The 27,473-nt window shown below is 45.6% G+C and overlaps 1 protein-coding gene across 1 annotated transcript; it reads left to right on the top strand.

The window, feature by feature from the left end:
* Positions 1-1,353: 1,353 nt before the first annotated feature.
* Positions 1,354-27,473, top strand: HRH3 (histamine receptor H3). Its single transcript, XM_082226281.1, has 3 exons — positions 1,354-2,280; positions 16,929-17,095; positions 26,290-27,473. Exons 1-3 carry the CDS (start codon positions 2,034-2,036, stop codon positions 27,175-27,177), a joined length of 1,302 nt encoding a protein of 433 aa, XP_082082407.1. The 5' UTR covers positions 1,354-2,033; the 3' UTR covers positions 27,178-27,473.

The following is a 27,473-nucleotide window of genomic DNA, read 5'->3' as shown; positions in this document are numbered from 1 at the left end:
GAATTCTCTTAAATTCTATGTACCATTTATATGTACCTGAGGTGGGGGGGGCAGGACGCAAGTCATGTGTCTAGCATCACTGATGTATGCCTTTCAAGTGCCCTGAGCAAAGTAAATGAAGGTTTTCCTCCAAATGATGGAGGAAAAGCTAAAGCTAAAAATTCTTGTTGTGGAGGGAATCATAGCATTGTAGAGTTGGAACCCCTTGCAATGCAGGAATCTTTTGCCCAGTGTGGGGCTCGAACCCTGAGATTAAGAGTCTCATGCTCTACCCACTGAGCTATGGAGTTGGAGAGAGTCTAAGACGGGGTTATAGGACCCAGAAGGCAGGATCCTAAGTACATAGAGCAAGGCAAGCCATGCCCATCAGTCACTTAGCACAAAAGAGCCCCGATTGAATCCCAAAGGGCTTCATTCCTTAAAGTTTAAAGGGCCACTGGAGCTCACAAGATTGCATCAGTTGGTATCAGGCAATGTTGGTTCAATCATTCTGTTGCTGTGCCTCTTGGTATCTGACCTGGACTAATGACTCACTGTGGTTTATTGCCTTGGCTCTCAGCTATTGCAAAAGCGGGAGGAAATCATCTGAGCCATTGCAACCATAAGCTGCACTTTCCTGTGAACACCTTTTGTTGCTTTAGTTCTGTGATGATCCTCACCTGGTGCTCTGAAATCAGTGCCAGCCTGTCTTGGTCTTATTATCCCTTGCCTGTTGTTGGTAACCCGTACTTGCGTGCCAAACATAGTTACCAATAGCACCATGAACAAACGGAACCCTACTTCCCTTGCTGCACCAGAGACCTGAGTAGCTCGGAAGTGTGTTCTCTCATCCACACACAGTTGCACCAATAAAACGTCACTTGAGCTACTTTGGATACCATTTCTCTGAAGTAGGAGTCTCCATGGATATTGATGGCAAGTGTGCTCCGATGAATCAGACTTAAGTCTGAAAGACAGCGGTTCAGATCCCAGATCTGTTGTGCGTTTCCGGATTAGAGACAAGGCATTTATTCTCATTCTCAGTCCTCCACCTGTAAAATGGGAACAAACCAACAAGCACCTGACAAAGATGCTGTAAAGTCGCATGCAATGACGTTTGTAATGAATTTGGCAGATTACATGCCATATAAATAAATAAAAACTAGCTGGCGATCGTAACGCATACCTGTAGCACTCGTTATTTTACTTTCCTTCGACGGAAATCTCTCTCTCTCTACCAAACACAGTGTGTGTGTGAGAGAGAGATTTGCCTAGGAAATCTTGCAAACGTAGACATATTGATTATTCATGCAGTCTTCGCTAATTGTCCCAAAGTCAACAGTGCTGCCTCGTTGGCTGGGCTAATTGTATTTCGACCCGTGTGTGGATTTTACAAAGCGGCGTCTTAAAGGCAGAAACAAGAAAGCAAGCGGCAAGTGAGACGAGCGGCTTGCAGGTTTCTTGAGGCTGCTAGCCAATGGCTGTCCAGCATGGAACTGTCCACAGAGGAGCTGCTCCTGCTCGGACTCACATCCAGCTCCAGGGTTAGATGCTTGGCTCCACCTTTCGGAGGCAAAGCTCCGCTTTCGCCCAGAGGCTAGCCAGACGCTTCGCACGTTGCGCGAGAACCTGCAGCCCCAAATCCAGCGGAGTTCTTCTCACTTACTCTCCCTTCGTGGTTCTGCCTCTCAGGGAAATAAAAACGCAGCAAGAAGAAAGCAGAGGCAGAGAGGGAAAGGAAAAAGACCCGCCTCCCCACCGGGGGAAAGAACTGGAGACCACAAGACCGAAGGAACAGAATCTCTGTGTTTTATCATCTCCACGAGAGCTCTTTAGGAAACGAACCGCTGGTGGGATGGGGTCGAGTCATCTTTAGGGGTGCTGCTGAGACTTGTGGGGTGCTGGGTGTGGGTCTACAATGCAGGGGCAGTTGTTGTTGAGTCTGCCCGGCAGGAGCCAAGCCCCGGCAGCAGGTGTGCCGTCCCGGTCCCGGCTGGAGGTGGCTCGGACAGTTCCCACCCGCAGCCTGAGCCGCTGAGCCGCGTGGTGCTGAAATGGACAGCTCCTCGGTGGCTTTGCCCCTGAATGGCTCCGGGAGCCAGGAGAAGGCCGCTGGGGACCAGCTCTCCGGGCGCTTCTCCACCATGTGGACCATCGTCCTGGCCGTCCTCATGGCTTTGTTGATCGTGGCTACGGTCGTTGGCAATGCCTTGGTGATGCTGGCTTTTGTGGTGGACTCCAGTCTGAGGACGCAAAACAATTACTTCCTTCTGAACCTGGCCATCTCCGATTTCCTAGTAGGTAAAGTACCACACCTCGGCTTCACCTCTCTTCCTCCGTGGCTCATGCTTTCGTACGCTAGTCTAACCCCATTAGGAAAAGGGATGGCGCGGTGAAGGTCTGGGCAGGATGCCGTGGAGAAGACGCTTAGTTTTATTCTGTAGATCGCTTCTCAGGAGGAATTAGAGGGGAAAGGGGGCCTAAGGGAGACTTTCGCCTGTCCCCCTCCCATTGGGGCACAATTTCAAGTTGTTAAAGATTGTTCTTAGAAAGATTAACTCGTCTGCTTATGCCTTTTAGAGCCAGGAAGTAATTTTCCCAGGCTAAAGCATTTCAAACAGCAGAGAGTCAAATGCAACTATATGTAACGACAAAAGGTGGGCAGGGTTAAGAACTACTCTGGTTATCAAGCCAGTTTTATATAACTAATGTTTTCTTTCCACTGTGGAACCACTGCGTAGAAAAATGACACTTTTTCTCCCTTTCATAACTGATGTCTGCCCTGTTGCTTGGAACTAAGACTATTGTAGCATTGTTTTTGGTACAAAATCCCATGAAATGACATAAAGGTAGCCTTATCTGAGATCAAGGGGACTCATTTCCAAGTAAGGGGGATCTGCTTAGGTTCAAAAACTTTGGATTCACTGTGTTGCAGATGGCACTTCCAAGAATATAACATGTACCTGTATGTATGCCTGAGAACGTATTAAATTTACACTGAAAATTAATCACCCATGAATACATTGGGAGGGGTCAACCACTGCCATAGAAGGGGTCCTAAGGTGTGGATTGGATTCAAAGGAGCCATGGAGGGGAACCAGGGCTCAGAGGATATGCACCACAGACCATGTAACTTCCCAATTCCCAATTCCCTCCCACCTTATGCTCCAGGAAGGGTGTAGCAGAAGGTCCCGGGTTCAGTCCCCAGGTGCTGCTGCAAAAGACTAGTCTTGCCTGAAACCATTGAGAGCCACTGCCGGCCAGTGTAGACAATACTGAGATGGATAGACCATTGGTAACTTCCCAATTCCCAATTCCCTCCCACCTTATGCTCCAGGAAGGGTGTAGCAGAAGGTCCCGGGTTCAGTCCCCAGGTGCTGCTGCAAAAGACTAGTCTTGCCTGAAACCCTGGAGAGCCACTGCCGGCCAGTATAGACAATACTAAGCTAGATGGACCATTGGTCTGACCCAGTCTAAGCCACCTTCTTATGTCCCTCTGTGCTGTAGAGAAGCATGCCATAAACTACTTGCTTTCATTCAGCACATCAGACTTCCAGCCATGGATGACTGGAGGTTTGTACCTGTTTTCTGTGTGCACACAGCTCCTGGGCCCTGCCAGTTTTTGTGAGGATAAAGCACGAATCACTCTGGGCTACTCCTATTTTTCTCTAAGTACAAAGGATTCCCCTTTCTCTACCCTTAAAGCGTAGGTTCCCAAGGACAGGCACACATGGACAGCATCCAGCTTTAGAGAGGTACCGTAGCTGCTTCCTCGCATAGTGGTTTACTTGTTGGGTGCTGTTGACTACCTGTTACCATGGCTTCCCTTACTCAGACCTCTATCTATGTATCTATCAATACTGCTCAGAACAAAATCTCAGCGGGGACTACTGTTTCCAGAGGAGCAGGGATGTTAACTTTTGTGGGCTCGTTTTTCAGGGAATGGGGGCAGGCATGGTTATCTTACAGAAAATGAAGATACTGGTAGACTGGATATATAATTCTACAGATGGCTGATGAAATTATGCAGATATCCTTGACAGTCAACCCAAGATTGTGACTCATTCCTGGGGTGACTTCCAGTATTTCCAGATGTTGGTTGACCATGTATCACCCCCTTTTGCCAACAAAGAGTAATATCTGTCCTCCAACAGCACTCATCTCTCCAGTTTTTTTTGGGGTCAAATCCTGGATTTCACCTTACAGTGGCTAAGAGCAAAGGGGAATCTTTCTGGGCGTTGAGGCACAGTTCCATATGGCTGTGATCATTCTCTAGATGCAAAACCTCTGAAATGCAAATTGATGGATATGCCAGGCAGCCTGGGGGCAAGGGGGATTAAGCAAAGTGGATGTCAGTGTAGATTTCCTACTGATGCCAGACTAGGTAGATGATGTGCCAATATGGATTAAATGCTTTCCAAAAGGATACAAGGTGGGCTAGTCCCTTGCCAAATGATTTGCAAGCAGAAATAAACTCTGAGATTATCCCTCCAGAACAATAAACCTAACCCTTCCCCCCCCTTTTTTCTTTTTTGCACTGCGGAGTATGATGTTAACAGATACAAAAACAGGATTCTGTTTCTACATAGCAGGAACATTATTTTCACTTCATGAAACGTCAGGACTGCTTCAAGAATTTGTCGGAATTTTCCATCCACACACGTCTATTCCTAAATCACATAAAACGTTTTCCTTGTGTGACTGCTGTGCACATGCAAGTATATAATGTGTGAAAACAGCTGTTGGAGTTAGACGGCAAAGTAAATAATTGGTTTTGGCCGCAACCCTGTGCAAACTCGGCTTCACAAATCCCCTTGAGGGAAAATAGGAATCAAGGTGCCATTTCAAAGTTCAGTTGCATGCTGCAGAGTGGACAGAGAGAGCCAGCAAAATTCAAACACACAGACACACACACACTTTATTTTAAGAATGTGTGTGTTAAAACAACAACCAAAATAACTATCTTTACTTTCATATTTTTATTCCCTTTTTCAGGAAAACCTTTCAGGCAACCAACAGCAAAGAATAGCACATAACAACAGTATCTTCAAAAATGCAGGAATACAACATTAAGACTGAAATTAAAGCCACCATCTACTAAAAGCTAGGGAAAAGAAAGCCAACATTGTAGCTGCCAAGCGCCTGTTCTTGAGAGATTATTCTACAACTTTGGGTGACACTACTGAAATGGCCCTACCACGGGCCAAAACTCACTTTTTTTCAAAGGCAGGGGTAAAGTAAGAGTCTCTGATGTAGGTCCAAATTAATGGGCAGGTTCACATCAGAGCGGGTGATCCTTTAGATATATTAATCCCAAGAGAAATGTGTCTTAGGTTATATTTGATGCTACAGAATGAAAGTGAATGAAGGGTGTCCCCCCCCCCCTTAAATACTAGAGAGAAATGTTTTGAGCAGCCTTCCATCTAACTCCCATGTTATAATCCATGGGTAGGCAAACTAAGGCCCAGGGGCCAGATCCGGCCCAATCGTCTACTTTAAAGCCCTAAATGGCCTCGGTCCTGTAAACCTGAAGGAGCGTCTCCACCCCCATCGTTCAGCCCTGAGATCCAGCGCCGAGGGCCTTCTGGCGGTTCCCTCATTGCGAGAAGTGAGGTTACAGGGAACCAGACAGAGGGCCTTCTCGGTAGTGGCACCCGCCCTGTGGAACACCCTCCCTTCAGATGTGAAAGAAATAAGCAGCTATCTTCTTTTTAAAAGACATCTGAAGGCACCCCTGTTTAGGGAAGTTTTTAATATTTATTGCTGTATTGTTTTTAACACTTGATTGGAAGCCGCCCAGAATGGCTGGGGAAACTCAGCCAGATGGGCGGGGTATAAATAATAAATTATTATTATTATTATTATTATTATTATTATTATTATTATTATTATTATTATTAAAATGCATGTGTGGGTTATTTGTGGAGCATAGGAATTCCCCCCCAAAAAATATAGTCCAGCCCCCCACAAGGTCTGAGGGACAGTGGACCGGCCCTCTGCTGAAAATGTTTGCTGACCCATGTTATAAATCAACTGAAGTGTTGGATTGGTCTCCAAGAGCAACTCAATGAATAATGCACTGCAGTAGTCAAATAAGGGCATTGCTGGAGCATGGATTCCACCTATTATCTCTATAGAGGTGTTATCAACATGCATTTCATTTTTTTTAAGCAAAAGTGTCCTCCGCCCGTTACCATTGGCATGTCTACCTAATACAAAGACAGTCCCATTTAACTGCATATAGGAAAAGTCGCTGGATGTGTAGTGAGCAGACTAGAAATACAATAGTTTGAAACATCATAGCACTGCATCTCACCAGAGACAAGCTCCTGGTTTTACCTGTTTTGTTTGTTTTTTAAAAAAATCACTTTATGTGTACACTTTCCTTTGAAAATATCAAGCCAGCTTTGTGTTTACTGATAGACCTGATTGTAGCAGAACTTCATCCAATACAACATCTTTCACAGGGCACTCATTTTTTCTCCTCTTCGTTTTAGATAAGAAAAGCTTGTGTCTGATAGCACTGCTCTTTCTCTCCAAATCTGGTGCTACCTGAGCATTTGTTGCTCCTGAGAATGACCAGAAGTGCCTGCCTGGCAAAATGTTCTGACATACTTGGGTGATTTAGGAGCACAGGGGATTATTAATAAAAAATATTGCTATCATTTCTCCTTGAAAGTAGGACTCTAATCCTTAAATATCCGTAGCCTTTTGCAAACGCAGTCTTCAAGTCTGCCAACTTTCCACTGTTCCTTTTTGCAAATGGCTTTGCAAACATGGGCAAATGAAGTAAGACTCAATCCAGACAAAACAAAGCAGCTGTCAGTTTCTAGGAAAGGGTTGGTTTATTTATTTATAGATCTAAACGTTGAGAGACACCCCCCCACCACATAAAATACCAGGGTGGTGCACAACAGAATTTAATGCACAAAAAGCATATATATATATTAAAAAGTTCTCAAGGAAACAAGACTAGCCATGAGGGTGCCAGCCAAATTTCTGCTGGAAGACTATTCCATAGGGAGGAATTCAACATCATGCTGTTATGATCATTTCATCAACTCTAACAGGAGTGCCAACTTGGCACCACGATTGTGGTTGCCCAGGACCAGCAACAAAATTTGTTGATGCCCTGCCCCATCATGAAGAATTTTGTGGGTGCTTGGGCACCCAGGGCCCCAGGGAGTTGGCACCTATGAACTCTAATGTTTCAGCTTGCCAGATGGAACTACTTCCCTTCTCCCCTTCCTGCGTGCTGTTCTGGAGGTTCTCCTGACCCTCCTGAGTTGAGTTGAGTTGAGTTGAGTTGAGTTGAGGGGTGCACAGGACACACAGGATGAAGAGAGGGAAGCTCCATTGCACTAGCAGGACTTGTTGCGCTGGTTCCTGCCTGAGCAACTGTTTTGTTCAATCCGAGCCTGTGAGTTGTATCCATTGCTAGCTGTGATCAGTGTGCACCCATTAGAATAGAATCGTGAAATCATAGTGTTGGAAGGGACCCTGAGGATCGTTCTAGTCCAACTCCCTGCAATGCAGAAATATGCAGCTGTCCCTTACGGGAATCGAACCTGCAACCTTGGTGTTATCAGCACCATGCTCCAACCAACTGAGCAAGCCAGCTGATGCATTAAAATGACTGAACCTAAGGTAATCGTGTTCATTAGCATTAGGGGGTCTAATGGTGGGTAGGCCTAGCACTGAATAGAATTCAATAGCATGGGGACTGGCGACACAAAAAGTCCAGCTTCTAGCTGAGGCTAGTCAGGCTTTGGAGACATGAGGCACAACTAGCCATGATAGCTGGACTCTGTTTGCACTGCCAGAGGCAGTATGTCCCTGAACACCATTTTATTGGACTCACAAATGGGTATAATGCTATTGCACTTAGGAACTGCTTACAGCCTTCACATAGCATGGCTGGCCACTGTGGGAACAGGATATTGGGTTCAGGGTAGATGGGTCATCGGTCTGATCCAGCAGAACATTCCTCCTGTTCTTTTTTTTTTTTAAATGATATTTATTGAGAATTTTAAGATTACAAAGAAACAAAGAAAAAAAGAAGGAAAAAACAAGTAACAATTAAACAATAAAAATCAATAAAAATCAAAGTCAAAAAGAAAAAACAAAACACACAATACATCAAAATCAAAAAGCAAAAATAAACAAAAAATTTAAAAACAGATCCAATATTCCCAAATCCTTAACTGTCATTACCTTATTTCATCGACCTCCTCGCACCTCCCTTTTTTGTATTCTAGTTGTTAATTATCTCAGCAAATCCTTTCCATCTTTCATAATATTCTGTCATTAAATTACCTTAATCTATTTTAACCTTATCTTACCATAAAAACCCTAAAACTTAAAACTTAAATCTTATTTATACCAAATTCTCTTAACCATAACATATTCTTACATAATTCTTTTTAACATTTCTGCTAAAGCCAAATAATTTTGTTCCAACATTTTTCTAATACTCATTAATTTTACAAAACTTTTCTAAATAATTTTTTAAAAACTTTCTTCCAATCTTCATCCATCGTCTCTTCCTCCTGGTCTCGGGTTTTGTCAGTCCTTTCTATCGCATCCATCTAGTCCATCAGCCTGGTAACCTTATGTCCGAGGCTCTTAAATCTCTTCCATGTCCCTTCCGCAGGTCTTCTTCATATTTATACCTGTACTTTACTTTGTCTTCTGCTCCTTTCACTCGGAGAGACTCCAGCTTGACAATATTTTTGTCCCTTCTCGACAAATCAGCCCTTTTTCCATAGTCAACACTGAACTCCATGTAGTATTTAAAAGCATGTTTCAAGGTCCCTCCAAAGTTAAGGGCCCCCACAACTCCGAGCTCCCCCCAGCCCAAAGCCAGACTTGAAAAGTCAAAACATCCCTGCATAGGGAGGTCTATCCAGCCCCCCATCTCCAAGCCAAACAGAACTCTATCTCTCCAAATCTGGTTTTTTCCAGGTTCATTCATCAAATCCAACAACTCATGTTCCTGCTGGGCCACAGTTCCCTCCATCTCTGCCTCCCGAGGTCCAGCAACAACCTCCTCCCTCATCTGATCTGTCAGAGCACACTCCTGGATTAATTCCTGAGTGGGTTCTATATAGGTACCCACTGCCTGTCCAAAATTTCCGATAACAACAGTCATCAAATCCATCTTCTCATGTAACTGTTCCAATAGAGCACTTGTCTTGCAAAAGGCAAGCACCAGAGCCTCCGAGTACATTCTTGTTCAAGGTCAAAGTCTGGTCCCACAATCTTAATCTATTGCAGCTGCAAAGCTCCCCAGTTCGGATTTAATAACAGTTTCACAAGATCCCTCTAGGGGAAAAAGTTTCTATTTGTATCCATCTCTCTCTCTTTTTTTTAAAGCAGATCTAACAACAAAGTTTCCTTTTTCAGATATTTTGTCAATATTTTGTTCCTTTTAAATGCGAAGGGGAACAATGGAATCAATATGTTTCTCTTCTTTTAACTATCTGTCAAAAACGTTTGTCTATAGTCAATGAACTTCCCAAGAACGTCTGTCCTGACACCCCGCTCCCAGGTTCAAGACGGTGGAAAATTGCTTTTCTTTACTCTCTCTTCTGCAGGTTTAAACAGTCTAAAAAAAGTTTGCCCCTCTTCTCCTGCTTCCAAGGGGGGTTCAGTAATTTTAAATGATGAAAATTTGATCCTTTACAGACGACTTTCTAAACTCTAGCTTGCCGTGTCTTTGCTTCAATCTATCTACAAAAGCGGAAGGCGGACTTCCTGTTTAGACCTTCCCGCTTCAGTGCCAAATTAAAAGAAATTTCTTAATCCAATTTTCCGTTCTACTCACGGGCAGTTATTTAAAATCCAATTGCCCACAGGAAAAAGTCAGTGCTCTCCGGCAACAGCAATGCGGCTTCACTCCGTGAAAGAAGCAGTCGATTCAAAGCACCACACCACTCACCCCATGTCGCTCCGGATCCCCGAAACCGTGTTTCCCCGCAAGTAGGGGGGCGCAAAGGTGCCAGCTGAATCCCACATCCACAGGCTTCTCCCGCCTGTGGTTTTTGATGGGTCTCCGCCTCGCCGTGGCGGTTCAGACCCTGTTTTCCACGGAGCGGATTCCTCCCGATCGGAGGAAATCCGCCATTGCCAGAGGCGCCAACCCGGAAGTCTCATTCCTCCTGTTCTTACAGGTGGTATCCAACTAAGTTTTACTCAGAGTAGATCCACTGAAATTAATGGATCTAACTTAGTCACGTTCATTCATTTCAATCAAAATTACTTGAATGCCAACCTATCCCTTTTTTAAAGTTGGTTCAGCAAATTCATATCCAATTTAATTTATCTATTATCAGTCCCATGTTACATTTTACCTTGTTGCTAGAACCCCTTCAATTCATTTCAACGTCATCAGCATTCAAAAATTTTACAATGTTTCTGTAAATAGATTTTAAATTTCCTCCAATCTTCTTCTACCGACTCTACTCCCTGGTCTCGGATTCTGCCAGTCATTTCCACCATTTCCATGTAGTCCATTAATTGCATTTGCCATTCTTCCAGAGTGGGTAAATCTTGTGTCTTCCAGTGCTTTGCGATAAGGATTCTTGCCGCTGCTGTAGCATACATAAAGAAAGTTCTATCCTTCTTTAACACCGATTGGTCAACTATGCCCAGGAGAAAGGCCTCTGGTTTCTTCAGGAGGAAAGGGGTTAGTTTAAGCTCTGGTTTGCTAGTAAAACTGAATTACTGTGTCATGAAATGATGCATGTCTAAAAAGGGTGTCACCAATATGAAAAGTTCGGAAAGCTCTGCCTTAAGGTATCTGGAACCCAGGCTGTACATGTTTAGGTTTGTAGCCTGTTCTAGATGGTGCTTCACTTCTTTTAAAGGAACAGGCTCATAGCTTGAAGGTGCTTACTTATCTGGTATATTTCCAGGTATACTCAGGTAACCGCTGTGGCAAGCAGTGTCTTTGCACAGTTTCACCAGCTGTGCTCTTTCCTGAAGAAGGCAGACCTGGCCACAATTATACAGGCCTGCTTGGACATGTCCAGATTAAATGAATGTAATGCATTCTATATGGGGGTGCCCGTGAGAATGTAGACAAATTTCAGCAGAGTGTTACTTGGGTTAGCCTTTGCAGAACACACTGCTTTGATTTAACGCGACTTGTATTGACTTCCAGTTCTTTTCCAGGCACAATTCAATATACAATTGTACCTTGGAAGCTGAATGGAATCTGTTCCGGAAGTCCGTTCGACTTCCAAAACGTTCAGAAACCAAGGTGCAGCTTCCGATTGGCTGCAGGAAGCTCCTGCACAATTGGAAGCCATGCTGGACGTTCAGGTTCCAAAAGAACGTTTGCAAACAGGAACACTCACTTCCGGGTTTGCTGTGTTCGGAAGCCAAAACGTTCGAGTGTCAAGGCGTTTTGCTTCCAAGGTATGACTGTATCAGTTGGGGCCAGGCTCTCTGAAGGACTGTGTATGCACTTATCAGCCTGCCCACCCACTACTTCTATCATGAGGCCTTGCTTTCTGTCCCTCTTCCTTCAGAGACTTGTTCGGCTGGGATGACAAGGGCCAGGCAGAGGGCCACATTTGCTCTCCTGGCCTGATGATCTCCACTCCTGTAAAACAGTGGAAGGGATAAGAGGCAAGATCAGCAGCAACAAGAATTAATTTATGATGATGGAAGGGGATTTAGCAGGAGTCGTCTATGTAACTTCAAGGTATAATCTGGGCATACTTCAAGACAGTATACTCTGTGTGGGGCTCTCTTTGAAGATGGATAAGAAAATGAAGTTGGCAGTAGCTCATCTTCCACCAAGGTATAAAAACACAGGCAGATTCAGTCAGCTCTTTGATGACTGCACTGGCTGTGAACTAGGCTTCAGCCTCAATCCGAAGTATTGGTTGTTAATCAAAATAATTGCTAAATAGCTTGGTCCCAGCTAATTACTAAGGGATACTTTCTAGTCATGCTGGATACATGACCCGGAAGCTGTACGCCGGCTCCCTCAGCCAATAAAGTGAGATGAGCGCCGCAACCCCAGAGTCAGCCAAGACTGGGCCTAATGGTCAGGGGTCCTTTTACCTTTTTAGGATGATAGGAGTTGTAGTCCAAGGTGTTTGGAGGGCACAACATTGCAACATTGTGTGTGTGTGTGTGTGTGTGTGTGTGAGAGAGAGAGAGAGAGAGAGAGAGAGAGAGAGAGAGAGAGAGAGAGAACTGCTATATCCTTTGCAGTCCTAACTCAGCTTGAAGTTCCCAGAGTACAGGATACACAAGAAGCCCTTTAAAGGTAATATCAAGGCAATATATTTCTGAGAACTCTATCTAAAATGTATTGCTGAATCAAATGATTAGATATGTTTTTCATCCCTGCTAGTGGGGCTTTGTAGAAGCATCTGGCTGGCTATGGAAACAGAATGCTTTTTTAGATGGGCTCTGGGTCCCAGGCAGGAGGTCTCTCCGAAGAGAGAGAGATTCACTTTAACAATGAGCTAACACCTTTCATACTACAAATCTTTAATAAAGCAATGTTTCTTGCATAAAACCAAGGTTGTCAAGCATTTGCATATATGCTCCATATCCCCACCCCACACCACCACCACCCATTGTACTTCTTAGGAAGAAAGCACAGCTTCTATTCTCACTAGATCTCCAAAGGTAACATTTGGAAGATCTGCAGCTTTTTAAAAAATCATTTTTTTGTCAGCCTCAACCATAAGTTCCTTTTGTCACAGCTCCACGCCTGTGCCTCTGTAATGGTTGGAGACACTAATTTGACCCCCTATTGATTGGTGAATGCACTAATTATTGCTGCTGCTTCTTTAATCTTATCAGCAATATGAATGATCTGCACACACACCATTTATAATGGTAGCTCCTAAGAAAAGCTGAAAACTTGTCTTATTCTTGCTGTGGCTGCGGCTGCTTTGTCAGCAAGATGAATGACCTGCACACAATATTTAAAACGGTGGCTCCCAAGAAAAGCTAGGAACTTGTCTTATCAGTTTTCCTTCTGGCTTCTGTTCATATGTACTATTGGCATGACTCCAATCCAACCAAAGTTAGGCATAACTGACTCAAAAGTACATGCCATTGAATTTGTACACTTGAGGGTATGCTCTCAATATGTACACTCACTGGGAAGAAGCCCCACTGAACAATGTAAGTTCCTGTGAAAACAATGGGACCTCACCCAGTTATGGGTAATAATAATAATAATAATAATAATAATAATAATAATAATATTTATAACCCACCCATCTGGCTGGGTTTCCCCAACCACTCTCCCATCAGAATTAAAAGCACAATAAAACATCAAACATTAAAAACTTCCCTAAATTAATGGGCTGCCTTCAGATGTCTTCTAAAACTCAGATAATTGTTTATTTCTTTGAGCTCTGATGGGAGGGCGTTCCACAGGGCAGACGCCACTACCGAGAAGGCCCTCTGCCTGGTTCCCTGTAACCTTACTTCTCGCAGTGAGGGAACCACCAGAAGGCCCTCAGAAATGGACCTCAATGTCTGGGCTGAACGAACGGGGTGGAGACGTTCCTTCAGGTATATCTGGATTGCAGCCTATAATCTGAAGTACTCTTTACTGCAGTATTTGCCCGTGTTGGACAATAATACCATAACACCTTTTGGACTCCACAGGATACATAGAATCTTATCAGCATGTAGCAAGAGTGTAATAATTTCTCTTGAAGAGATGAAATTAATAACATTCCAAAACATCAGTTACCGTATTTTTTGCACCATAACACTCACTTTTTCCCTCCTAGAAAGTAAGGGGAAATGTCTGTGCGTGTTAAGGAGGAAATGCCTATGGGTGGCATGCCTACGGATTTTCCTCCTCTAAAAACTACGTGCGTGTTATGGTTATAGAGCGAAAAATACGGTACATAATTAACATTAAAAACTGGAACAAACACGGGGAATTGATACAATTTTCCTGGCAAAGCGGTTTGGCTTTTGCTTTGTTGTTAGGATCACAACATGATTGACTTATTAATTGATTCAGTTATAATTAGGCTTCTGACCGTACATAACTACCCATTAATTGCTCTCGTTATTTATGTATTGGCTTATAAACGTTGCATTGGAATGAGTGTGTCTTGCGACTTTTCAAATTATTTATACTATAAACTGTGAGATTGGCACAGTACATATTGTTTGTCTTGCTGACCCTTTTTAAAAGTCTAGAAGGGCTTTTTGGGATGAGGCCTATTCCCCAAACCAATTTGTACCAAGGTTGGGAAAGTAATGGCGCCTCAAGACATGTCGTGAAATAATGCTCATGGTGCTATAGCCTGCAAAAGTTTTAGAGTGGTCACATTGCTTCATTTCCAATCAGTGCCTATCCTGTAACTTCCTGCTGAATTCCTGCAACATTTTATATCACAAATGTTCTGGTTCGTTTTTGTTCCACCTTCATTGCTCTATTGTTTTTGTTGCTGTTTAGTCATTTAGTTGTGTCCGACTCTCCATGACCCCATGGACCAGAGCACGCCAGGCACTCCTGTCTTCCACTGCCTCCCGCAGTTTGGTCAAACTCATGCTGGTAGCTTCGAGAACACTGTCCAACCATCCCAACCATCTCGTCCTCTGACGTCCCCTTCTCCTTGTGCCCTCCATCTTTCCCAGCATCAGGGTCTTTTCTAGGGAGTCTCCTCTTCTCATGAGGTGGCCAAAGTATTGGAGCCTCAGCTTCAGGATCTGTCCTTCTAGTGAGCACTCAGGGCTCATTTCCTTCAGAATGGATAGGTCTGATCTTCTTGCAGTCCATGGGACTCCCAAGAGTCTCCTCCAGCACCATAATTCACGGCATTTCCGTGCACTGCTCTGGTTTGCCAGAAGCAGCTTAGCCATGCTGGCCACATGACCCAGAAGCTGTCTGCGGACAAACCCCTGCTCCCTTGGCCTATAGAGTGAGATGAGCACCGCAGCCCCAGAGTTGTCTGCGACTGGACCTAATGGTCAGGGGTACCTTTGCCTTTACTGCAAGTCTCCCTGGTAGAGGCAAAGAGGGTCCCTTTGGCCAAGATTGGTGAAACAACTACATTTCCCACCTGGCCTGGGTCTATAACCAGCTTTGCACAGCCTGAGTCTGTTCTAGTCCCATCCCTGTCCCATAGGTAAAGGTAAAGGGACCCCTGACCATTAGGTCCAGTCGTGGCTGACTCTGGGGTTGCGGTGCTCATCTCGCTTTATTGGCCGAGGGAGCTGGCGTACAGCTTCCGGTCCATGTGGCCAGCATGAATAAGCCGCTTCTGGCGAACCAGAGCAGCACATGGAAACACCGTTTACCTTCCCGCCAGAGCGATACCTATTTATCTACTTGCACTTGGACTTTGAACTGCTAGGTTGGCAGGAGTAGGGACCGAGCAACGGGAGCTCGCCCTGTCGCGGGGATTCGAACCGCCAACCTTCTGATCAGCAAGTCCAAGCTCTGTGGTTTAACCCACAGCGCCACCCGCATCCCTCTGTCCCATAGCACAGGGCTATTAATAGACAGAAAGGCAGTGGGGGAAAACCTTGTGTGGCAGGGGGTGGGGTGTGTGCAAAGAATAGCCCAGCAAATGCTATACACAGTTTTTCTCGCCAGTCCGTTACAAAATCCTGGGCTTATTCCCCAAAGCGACGACTCCAAATGTATTTTTAGCTGTGCCCCACTCACCTTCATTTCTCGTTCTCGCTGCACCGGCACATTTCAGCAGAGATTATCGCACAGTGGTGTAGCACATGCTTTGCATTCAGATAGTCAGATTCAATCCACAGCATCTGGTGAAGACCGCTGCCTGAAACCCTGGAAAGTGGCTGCCTGTTCAGAGTAGGCATTTGTGAGCTAGATGAACCAACGGTCTGGTTTGGTAAAAGGTAGTTTGCTCCTGTGTTCAGTTTGCTAATTATTCATTAGTTCTGCCCACAAGTGAGCCAGGCAAAATAATGGGTGCCTGCATGCTGCTGTTTGCTTTCTGTGGTTCAGTCTGTATGGAAGAAGAGAAGAAGAAGAAGAGTTTGGATTTGATATCCCGCTTTATCACTACCCGAAGGAGTCTCAAAACGGCTCACAATCTCCTTTCCCTTTCTCCCCCACAACAAACACTCTGTGAGGTGAGTGGGGCTGAGAGACTTCAGAGAAGTGTGACTGGCCCAAGGTCACCCAGCAGCTGCATGTGGAGGAGCGGAGATGCGAACCCGGTTCCCCAGATTGCAAGACTACCGCTCTTAACCACTACACCACACTGGCTCTGTGGAAATAATTAGAATGAGATTTAGCAAGATGTATTGGTATTCTGTGAAATGGGAAATTTGTAATCAGTAGTAGCTGTTCCTCCTCCTCCTCCTGCTGCTGCTGCTATTTTTAATGCTGCCACAAATACATAGACTCTCTGGTCCCTAGTCCCTGGATGATGATCTTCTGTAACCTCCTAATTCTTGAGACAGTCTTATCTTTCTTCCGTAGCCATCAACTCCTGCCCCCAAATAGTACGACTGCACGTCGTTCTCTAAACTCTATGCATTTCCCTCTCTGCTGCAAACGAGCATCCACTTTCCTGACAGCAGTTTTGGAGACGGTCAACAGTTTGTGACTGATCCATCCCAATCAACATTTGTAATATCGCAGCAACTCATGGAAGGGTTAAGAATCTGATTGGTGAGACAGGCAGCAGGCAGTGGAAGTTCGTGTTGTACACTGCATACACTTTGAGCTGTACACAGTCAGTGCCCTGTTCGTGAGGCCAGAATGCAGAAGAGGAACACAAAGCTGTTGTTGGTGTCCGTCTGTCTCGAGAGACAATGGAGTGCACCTCTGGGGGTGAAGTGAAACTGGTGCAATAGCACAAGCCCGGGCAGTGTGTATGGAGGTCCTGAGCCGCCCAGATGACACAACTCCCTTCTTGGCCTTGTTGATGTGGTCCAAAGGAAACATAAAATGAACTCTCTCATTTCAGGTGCCTTTTGCATTCCACTTTATGTGCCCTACGTGCTAACTGGCAGGTGGACTTTCGGAAGAAGCTTTTGCAAGCTCTGGCTGGTGGTTGATTATCTGCTGTGCACCACGTCGGTCTTCAACATTGTGCTGATTAGCTATGACAGATTCCTCTCGGTAACAAGAGCGGTGAGTAGTGACTGTGCAAAAGAGTTGATTGTCTCTGATGGATTGCTGCTGTTTGTTTGCCTATTCCCCTCTTAAATTTTGCCCCTGATCCTCTAGCCTTATCACCTGCTTCTCTGAAATCCTGTGTAAAAGAAAAGAAAATGCAAGACTAGGAAGATTTAGGTTTCACAGCATAGGAACACAGGAAGCTGACTTATACTGAATCATGGAATTGTTGAGTTGGAAGGGGCTTTGCGGATCATCTAGTCCAGGCATAGGCAAACTCGGCCCTCCAGATGTTTTGGAACTACAACTCCCATCATCCCTAGCTAACAGGACCAGTGGTCAGGGATGATGGAAGTTGTAGTCCCAAAACATATGGAGGACCGAGTTTGCCTGTGCCTGATCTAGTCCGACCCTCTGCAATGGAAGAGTATGTAGCATCGAACTTGCGATCTAGGCTTCATCAGCACCACACTCTAACCAACTGAGCTATCAGGCCAATGGTCCATCTACTTTATTATTGTCTACACTGACAGTCAGTGGCTCTCCAGAGTTTTAGGCAGAGTTACCTGGCGTCTCCCAGAGTTACCTGGAGACGCCAGGGATTGAACCTGGGACCTTCGGAGAGCAAAGCAGATGCTCTGCCACTGAGCTGTGGCCCTTCCCAATGCTGTATCATGCTAGAACCAAACTCACAGGTGCGGCTAGCCGCTGACCAGAGGCAGCTCAGCACAAAGAAAGTTGAGGCCTGAGCCACAGCAGGGTGGAGCACAGGGACAGATATTCAGGAAGCCAGAAGCCATTCCAAGCCAGGGTCTGAAACTGGCACAGCTAAAGAAGGTGGCAACTGCTAGGGAGTGTAGGGGCCAATATCAGGAGCAGCTGGTGCCTTTTGGAGGCATCTAGAATTCCTTTAAAAGGACCTTGCGATTCTAGCCCCTTCTGACTGTAGGATAAGCAGCTTCATATAATCAACATGCTTAAGCTTACTTAATGCACAAAGGGGTTAAAACTATAGAATAAGCTGTCATGCCAGGCTTAGCTCATCTTGAGGGACTAGATAATCAAGCCTTCGTTCCCCTCAGACTACCAGAGAAGCTCAATGTATGAGGACGTCTGAACTGGTTGCTCCAAGCTCAGACCGCATGGCTCTCACAAGCCACTCTTGAGTTCCTATAGCAATAATTAGGGATTTCCACTGCTTTGTAATAAAGTCAAGTTTTACTGCTTATGCAGCTTTTCTGATTGGTGTGTGGAAAAGCACATGAAACTGACCTTTGAAGCATTTGTAAGGAAACTATTTTTATCTTACCAAACGTGTGGTGTTTTTCCTATTCTGGGAGATGAGGAAAGTTTTGGAACTGACAAGGGCATATTTGAAGGTTCTAATAGCCTATATTTCCATGCTTTGCTTTGCTGTATATTTTGTGATTGTAAATCTCTGCTGGAGTTCTCTCACCAAAGAGAATGTGGCCCAGGCTTGGATCTTGGCACCCAGAAATTCTCCTTTGTATTTATACCTATTTCCCCCCCCCTTGCAGTCAGAGGACATCTGTTTAAAGGACAATTGTTGGAACAGAGCAGAAAGTGTCCTACGCATCAATGCTGTAACTTTCTTTCCTATTCCAAGCATACCATGCATTTAAAGCAAACTGGGAATTGCAGTTTGCTAAGTGCGCTGGGAATTGTAGCTCTGTGAAGAGTAAATTACAGTCACCAAAATTCTTTGGGGGAGGCTATAGCTATTCAGATACTATAAATGCACTTTAAATATGTGGTGTGGGCGAGACTGTAGGAAGATCACTTTCAGAAATATTTGCTTGATGTCGTCTGCCCACTTGTGTGCACAGAATTCTGAATTCTTGCTACCCGACATTTGATTAAAGCTAGCAGCAGCAAAACAAGTGACTGGTCAATGGTAATGATGCATAATTATCACTGTCTATACTTTTCTGCATCTCATTTCCTCCTGACCTCACTGCTTACCATTCCTGCTCCCCAACCCCATGTTTAAATACACCTACAACTCAGGACAATACATCATGGATATGATGAAATGGACTGTAGTCCATGGAAACGTAATGCCATAAACTGTGTTCATCTTAAAAGTGCCGCAAGACTTTCTGCTATCTTCTTACAACAGACTAGCATAGCTACCTTTCTGGAAATGCAATCAATCAATCAATCAATCAATCAATCAATCAATCAATATACAGCTCTGTACTTAAAGTGCAAAGTTTTGTGACCGATTATAAATGTTTGTATTTCCCCCTCTTTTTTGGTACATGTATTTACACACACAAAAATGCAGACAGCTGGGTGGTGGGGCGGGGGGGGAGCACACCTGAGAGTGACAAATAATGAAATTGGACTTTGTATGCATAGAACCATAGAGAAAGTCCTACCCCCTGATCACAAACCTTCCGTCATGGCTGCCTTTCGTTTGAAAGCCATTGTTGCATTCTCTACAAGCTATCTTCCTGTTTTCAAAATTTTCAACACAGTCACTAGGACTAGAAAGTTACTCTTAAAACTCCCAAAAGCTAGCAACAGCAGTATTACCAGAGGGAGAGAACCGGATTTTGCTCAAGAACCCAGATTTCATCCTTTTGCTGCAGAAAAACCTTTCAATGGCACTGATAGCTAAGTGGGTAGGTAGCATGTCAAAATAAAACTAAAAAGAAGAAGGAGGAAAATAGGAGAGTGGTGTAGCTGAAACATTTCTTTGTAATAGGTTATCAGAGCTGTGATGGAGCGAAAGAGGATGGAAGATTTAAAATACTAAAAATGGCATTTGCGAAGGATTGCTGTGTACATGTTGCCAACTCCATTTTCCCACCAGGTGACAAGCAGAGATAAACCACATATAAAACTATGTGCACTATGCGCACAGAAGCAGAGCAAGCCAGTCAGGTGCCTGCCAGCCGGGGCAGGACCATAGCTGTCAACTTTTCCCTTTTCTTGCGAGGAATCCTATTCGGAATAAGAGAATTTCCGTTTAAAAAAGGGAAACGTTGACAGTTATGGGCAGGATGCTCTGTGGGGCCTCCGAGGAGTCTGCTTGCCTCCTCCCTACAGCAGAGGGTCAGGCAGGGACGGACCCTTTGAGACAGAAGAGATGCGTGGCACGGGCATGCTGCAGGCCCTGCAGTAAGTGCCACCCGGCATTTTGTCACCCCCCTCAGTGGTGACACCCGGGGCGGCCCACCCCTACTGCACCCCCCTTCCTCCGTCCCTGGCTATGCAGCAGTGAAATATGTGATCAGTTGCCTGCCTTTCACTAGTTGTTATTGTTATGGTTGCATGCCATCCCAACCTGAAGGAGCGTCTCCACCCCCATCGTCCAGCGCCAAGGGCCTACTGCCGGTTCCCTCTACACGAGACGTGAGGTTACAGGGAACCAGGCAGAGGGCCTTTTCAGTAGTGGCACCCGCCCTGTGGAACGCCCTCCCTTCAGATGTCAAAGAGACTTTTGGAAGACATCTGAAGGCAGCCCTGTTTAGGGAAGCTTTTAATGTTTAACAGACTACTGTATTTTAATACTTTGTTGGAAACCGCCCAGAGTGGCTGGGGAAACCCAGCCAGATGGGAGGGGTATAAATAATAAATTATTATTATATATATTATTATTAACCTCCGAGCTGCATGAGATCCCAGGGGTTTCCAGGCACTTCCCCAGGTTTTGGTTTCCTTGGAATGAGGGAGAACGGAGACTGTGGTCTTTTTAAGATATGTGGTTTATTTACACATATATACAACCTGACCCTACAACGGAGGGGTGCACAGCGTCAACACCCTAGGAACACTTTGTTTCTCCCATAGTTGCAGCCTTGGGTTCAAACAGAAATCAGATATTGCTCCATGTCTCTCTAGTTTGCTGCTTTGCCTCTGCGTAGCTCACATCACTACAATTCACTGCCCTGTCTGTGGAGGGAGAGGAGTCCCCATCCATTTGCCGTCTCGCACTGAACCCCTTAATCCCCCATCACCTCACCAGGAAGCTGTCTTGGCTATTCCAGGAATTAGAAGTCTTGCTGGATCCAGAGATTAGAGGGGTCTGGCATACAGTTTAACATAGGGTTACCAGACATCCCCGGTTCCTAGGGACAGTCCCCAGATTTGCAAATCTGTCCCCGGACAAATTGTGTTCCCAGAATGCCCCCAGATTTGCAAATCTGTCCCTGGGAAACGTGGCAGTGGCAGCCTCAGCAGCCCGGAGCCAGCCTGGTAGCGCAGTTGGCTCTGGCTGGCTTCAGGAGCTGCTCGCTGCCACTGCCACTGCTGAAGGGGAACCGGGGATGTCCGGCAGTACAGATCTCCTGCCCCCTTCCCCCTTTGTTTTGACAGATCAGGGGAGGCTCGGGAGTCGCGGGCGGACAGCTGTTGCCCAGGAGGGGTGCAAGGCATGCGGTTTCTCTCCCAGGCAAGGTGCAAAGCCCTTCTTTCGCACCCTGTGAAACATAAATGCACAGTTCTTTTAAAAAAAAAGGGCAACGGCAGCCTGTCCACAACTCCCAAGCCTCCCCAGATCAGTTGCCTATAGTAACCATAGTTTAACACACCAAACTCATATCATCATTCCATGTTTTTCATTTATGATATGCTTCTCTGGGCTAATTAGAAATTTTAGGCAGTTGGTTAGCCTGAGAAAGTGTGTTTTAGCCCATGAACAAAAACGTGTGTGGTTCAGATTTGGGTTTCCTCCATCCAAGGCTGGCATTTAAATCACTGCACCCCATTGGCAAATCAAACCATTGGTCTATCTAGGTCACTATTGTCCCTACACTGACCCTCAGCAGCTCTCAAGCAGGGAATCTTTCCCAGTCGTACCTGGAGACGTCGGGGATTGAACCTGGAACCTTCTGCTCGCGAAGCAATTGCTCTTCCACAGAGCTATCACCCTTCTTCCCCTAAATGCCAGTTCAGGTATTATGCTGAAGCAAACCTCCAAGTGTTCCCCCCAACAGGCCCAGTCAATCAGGGCATACTTATATATGACATGTTTACAGACATGTATTTATATTAGGGGAAACTACTCCTGACTTTAATTAAGCTTTGCATCTAGAATGCAAGCTTATTAAACATGCAAATTGCTTTATCCAGGGATTGGGAAGCTGAGCAGCATCAGGACTGCAGCAAGCACAGAGGGGAAATTGAACCATCTTATGGTTCTAGGCAAGAACATTCATGCCACGCTAGCATTTGCAGTGAGAAGAAATCCCTGCGAAGTCAGGGCAGAGCCCGCCATCATTTTCCTGCACACTCAGGAGCTTGGGGAGTTGCCTTGTAGTGAGTTAAACCATTGGCCCATCCAGTTCAATATTGTTGGCACTGACTGGGAGAAACTCTCCAGGGTTTCTGGCAAGGGACATTTCCCTAGAGAGCTCAGTCAGTAGAACACAAGGCTCTTAATCCCAGGGCCGCAGGTTCAAATGCCACGTTGGGTGAAAGATTCTTGCATTGCAGGGGGTTGGACTAGATGATCCTCATGGACCCTTACAACTCTAAAATTCAATACTTCTATCTGGAGATGTGGAGGATAGAATCTGGGACCGTCTGCATGCAAGACAGGAGCTCTATCACATACCGCACAAGTGTCCCGTTATAAGTGAGACATGCTGAATCACAGAAGACTCATTGTATCCTGGAATGTCCCATTTTTGGGGTCCGGTGAAACAGAAGATGCTCACTCTGGTGCAAGTCATCAGGGTCAGGTCAGAGTGCTGAGAAAGAAGGGGTTCTGGTGCGATCCTGCTGCCGACTGCTGGAGCACTAGACCGGAAGCTGCGCCCCTCCTGGCATACCAATTTTGGGGATGAAAACGAGGCTAAAGAGCCTCCCTGCACACAAAAATCCACTCTATCCTTCTCCTGCCCAGGTTCTATCAACCAAAAAATATGCTATTTTTCAGTTGCTAGCCTAGTGGAAGGAAGCATTCACTTTTAAAATGTCCATCTCAATCCATTAGCGCGTGGTTGTCTAAGGCCAAAGAAATCACTTCCATTAGCCCAAGTCTCTCCTACCTTTCGCTCATCCCCTTTCATTGCTGCTCACAGCGGTAAGTCTGGGAAAAGCAGATAGATAAAGCTGGCCATTAACATAAGTAGCTAATCTGCACGTAACAACAAGGCTTTTAATAGGAAAGTTTGGTGGGGAAACATCAGCAGATGCACTGAAAAGAATGTGTCCTCGCCTGTTTCTTTTGTTTGCCTTAGATCACATAACACAAGTGAAAATTGCGTGTTAGTCTTATGCAGCAAAAAGAATTGTGGTGGGTGGAATTCAACATGGTGCCAGGTGAAAGGATCCCTCCTCACCTCCCGTCCCTTGTCCCACCTGGTGTTCTGGGGCTTCTCCCAACACACACACAGCGAGCCAACTTCAGGGGGCATGGGGAGGAAATGAGAGAGGGAAAGTCCCATTGTGTAAGTGGAAGTTCCCACTCAGGGCTTTTGCTGATGGGGCTCACTAGGTTAATACCACCCAGAGAGTCCTATGGAACCTTAAAAACCAACAATATGTACCGTATTTTTTGCTCTATAACACGCACCTGACCATAACACACACATAGTTTTTAGAGGAGGAAAACAAGGGGGGGAAATTCTGAATGAAACAGTGGATGTATCATTTTTGTGCTTCATGCTGTGGCCACAGACATGTGATTTGACGGTGAGTTTGGGGTAGCCCAATGCAAAAATCCTGAGAATCCATGTGGATCTGTGCTTTGTAACCACATTTTTGCACCATTGCGGCCCCAGGCAACAGTGGGTGCATGATTTTTTTGGTGCAGGCTGCAGCCATGAACATGCTATGTGATTTGATGGTGAATTTGGGGTGACCCAATGCAAAGATCCTGAGGATCCATGTGGATCCATGCTTAGTAACCACATTTTAAGTGGGGAGGGAAGGAAAAACACAGAAGGGACAAGGAGCACGAGAGGGGTGTGCGGAGAAGCAGCTGGCTAACAATGCAGGAGAGGGGTTTAACGGGAGGGAGGAAAGGAAGGCAAAGGTTTCCCCCCACTCACCCAAGCCAGCTCTCTCTCTCTCTCTCTCTCTCTCTCTCTCTCTCTCCCACCTGCATGTTTTCCGCTGCCTGCGAGTCCCTAGAATGCTGGACGCAGCAGCAGCAGCACCAGAGCACGGAGAGGAGGAGGAGGTGGTAGCTGTCGGTTGTGCTCCTAGCCGACGGAACCTGAGCCGGGTGGGCTGGAGCCTGCGCGCAGTGTGACTAGGAAGGAATTAGAAGGAAGGATGTGATCCTTTCCTTTCCCCTCTGCTTGCCAGGAGGGCAGGGGATTTCCCTGTTCTTTGTTGCGTTTGAGCAAACACAGCAACCAAAAACAGAAGAGGGTGGGCAGTAAGACCCTGAGGCAGACCCTGAGCAGCTTCCTCTCTGCAGCCTTCCCTCCTCCACGCGATCCGATTTTTGCCTCTGCACTTGGGCCAGTAGGCTCCAGGGACCATACATTCGCTCAATAACACGCACAGACATTTCCCCTTACTTTTTAGGAGAAAAAATGTGCGTGTTATAGAGAGAAAAATACGGTATTATGTATTATGGTGAAAGCTTTTGTGGATTACAGTTCTCTTCATCAGATGCACAATGTGTTTTCCTGAGCTGCAGATATATATGTGGAATGCACTCCCTGCTGAAATACAAGAGACCGCCATCTGTATTGGCATTCTGTAGGCTTCTGAAAACACACCTGTTTACACAGGCGTTCCCTTGATCTAGCCACTCCCCTGTTTTACTTGCTTTTCTATTTTCATGGGATTGTTTTATTGTACATTTTTAACTATAGATGTTTATGCCAACATAACTCCCTCATCCTGGCTTAACCTGGGCTATGCTGGTAGAATTTAAGCCAATTGAATTTACACCCACATAAGTTCCCCAAAAGGGGTGCATTCTGGAGGCAAGACAGGGCAGGAAAAGCCAAGCATTTCCTTATTTTTAACTGCAAAATCTCTTTGAGGACCTGTGATGGTAAGGATCATCATGGCCCAAGATAAACTCATATGGCAGCACTAATATTCATTTCATTTAGCACGATGCATTTCAGCACATGAGATAATGAACAAATTGATGGAGCGTCAAAAAAAGCAAAACCCACCTTCAAATATTAATACATGATATGTAGCAGGTTGAGAGACTAAAAGCCTTTTTATGCTTTTCACACTAATGATATAACTAGCATTGCTTTTATGCAAATGAATTGAACATTTCTTTCTTTTTTTAAGTACAGAACATGTTCCAGAAATTCTGAGAATACTGCAAAGCAGACTAAAACAGCTCTTCTTTTAAGCCATTTGTTCTGTCCTGATGATCGTGCAAACCTCCAGTGCTAATATGCCCCAGATGCTCTTGATAGGTTTACACTCCCTCTGAAGGAGTGGGTATGTAGCTTGGAGGGAACTTCTGGGTCCTTTGCTGTCGGTTGAGGTTCAGGTGGCCTCAGTAGTGCAGAGTACCTTCAATCACCTACAGCTGCTGGCCCAGATGTGCCCCCATCTGGGCAGGGATAGCCTAACTTCTGTCATCTATGCTCTGGTAACCTCTAGCTTAGATTACTGCACCACAATAAATGCGGTGCTGCCTCTGAGTAACAGCATAGCTGTCAACCTTCCCCTTTTTTGTGGGAAATTCCCTTATTCCAGCACTGTTTCCCGCTGCTTCCCGCTGCTATCCCGGATTGTTAGATATCCCATAGACTGTCCCCAGGACAGGTGAGGCTGCTGATCAGTGGAATTTGCTGCCAAGGAGTGTGGTGGAGTCTCCTACTTTGGAGGTCTTTAAGCAGAGGCTTGACAACCATATGTCAGGAGTGCTCTGATGGTGTTTCCTGCTTGGCAGGGGGTTGGACTCGATGGCCCTTGTGGTCTCTTCCAACTCTATGATTCTATGATTCTATTCTATGATTCTATGATTCTATAAGAAGTTACCCTTTTCTCCCTTGAGAAGTACATATTGCTGAAGGAGGAAATTGGGAGAGAGAGACACTCTGTCCCACTTCCTCTTTTGGCTCTATGTGCTTTTCAAGGTTCAGACTTCTACTACTGGGTCTGACTTTTATACAGATCACTTGGGAAAGTGAAGTGTGTACCTGCTTGCTTCCACTTGCTGTGCCTTGTTCCAAAATCCAAGTGCGCCCATGTGCCTGAAAAGGTTGGTGATCTAAAGAAAACAACTGCATGTTCTCCCTTTACAGGTGTCCTACAGAGCTCAGCAAGGAGACACCAAGCAAGCCGTGTTCAAGATGGCGATGGTGTGGGTATTAGCCTTCCTGCTCTATGGACCTGCGATTATCAGCTGGGAGTACATATCCGGCCGAAGCATCATACCCGACGGGGAATGCTACGCTGAGTTTTTCTACAACTGGTATTTCCTCATCACAGCCTCCACCATCGAGTTTTTCACCCCATTCATCAGCGTGGCCTTTTTCAACTTGAGCATTTACCTGAACATCCAGAGACGCACCAAAGCCCGCTTGGATGTGGTGCATGAGGCTCAGAACCAGAACTTTGTGGAGGAGATCGAAATGAGCCCTGAAGCCCAGCTCTCCATGAAATGCTGCAAGTGGGAGCAGAGAGATCTGGCAGAAACTCTGAGTGTCCCAAAATGGGACACCCAAGAAGAAAGCAGCAAAGAGAGTACGAATGTCAAGTATTCGAGCACAGAGAGCTCTGGGTTTACCGGCAGCAAAGCAAAGCTTTTCATCAAAAAGAACTACAAACACTCAACATCTACTCTCTCTCTAGAGAAACGGATGAAGGTGGCTTCCCAGAACATGAGCCAACGTTTTAGGCTCACCAGAGACAAGAAGGTAGCCAAATCTCTGGCCGTTATAGTGGGGATTTTTGGCCTCTGCTGGGCACCGTACACACTTCTCATGATTATTCGAGCTGCATGTCATGGTCACTGTGTCCCCGAGTACTGGTATGAGACCTCCTTCTGGCTTCTGTGGGTCAATTCTGCCATCAACCCTGTCCTTTACCCTCTCTGCCACCACAGCTTCCGGAGAGCTTTTGTTAAACTCTTGTGCCCCAAGAAACTCAAGATCCAGCCTCACAGTTCCCTCCAGAAATGCTGGAAGTAACTAGTTTCAATTCATTGTAGGCTAGAAAGGATACTTTCTGCCCTATTGCTCTGCAGGAGTTTGCTTCTTTTGAGAGGTGTTGCTTTTGAGAGGTGTTGAGCTGCTGTCCAGGGCTAGGAACCTACCAGGGTTATATAGCCTGTAGGACAGGGATGCGTAACCTGTGGCACCTAAGGATGGGGAGGAAATTTGATTCCGGTTACATTTAAAGGCAAACCGAATTCACACTTTCCAAAGCAATAGGAGAACTGAAACACAGCCACCATTTGAAATTCACTTCTGCAAATGACAGTTCT

Source organism: Podarcis vaucheri (assembly GCF_965113315.1).
Source record: "Podarcis vaucheri genome assembly, chromosome: 6".
Lineage (NCBI taxonomy): Eukaryota > Metazoa > Chordata > Lepidosauria > Squamata > Lacertidae > Podarcis > Podarcis vaucheri.
Note: the sequence above shows the minus strand (reverse complement) of the source record. Positions and strands in the feature narration are given on the sequence as shown.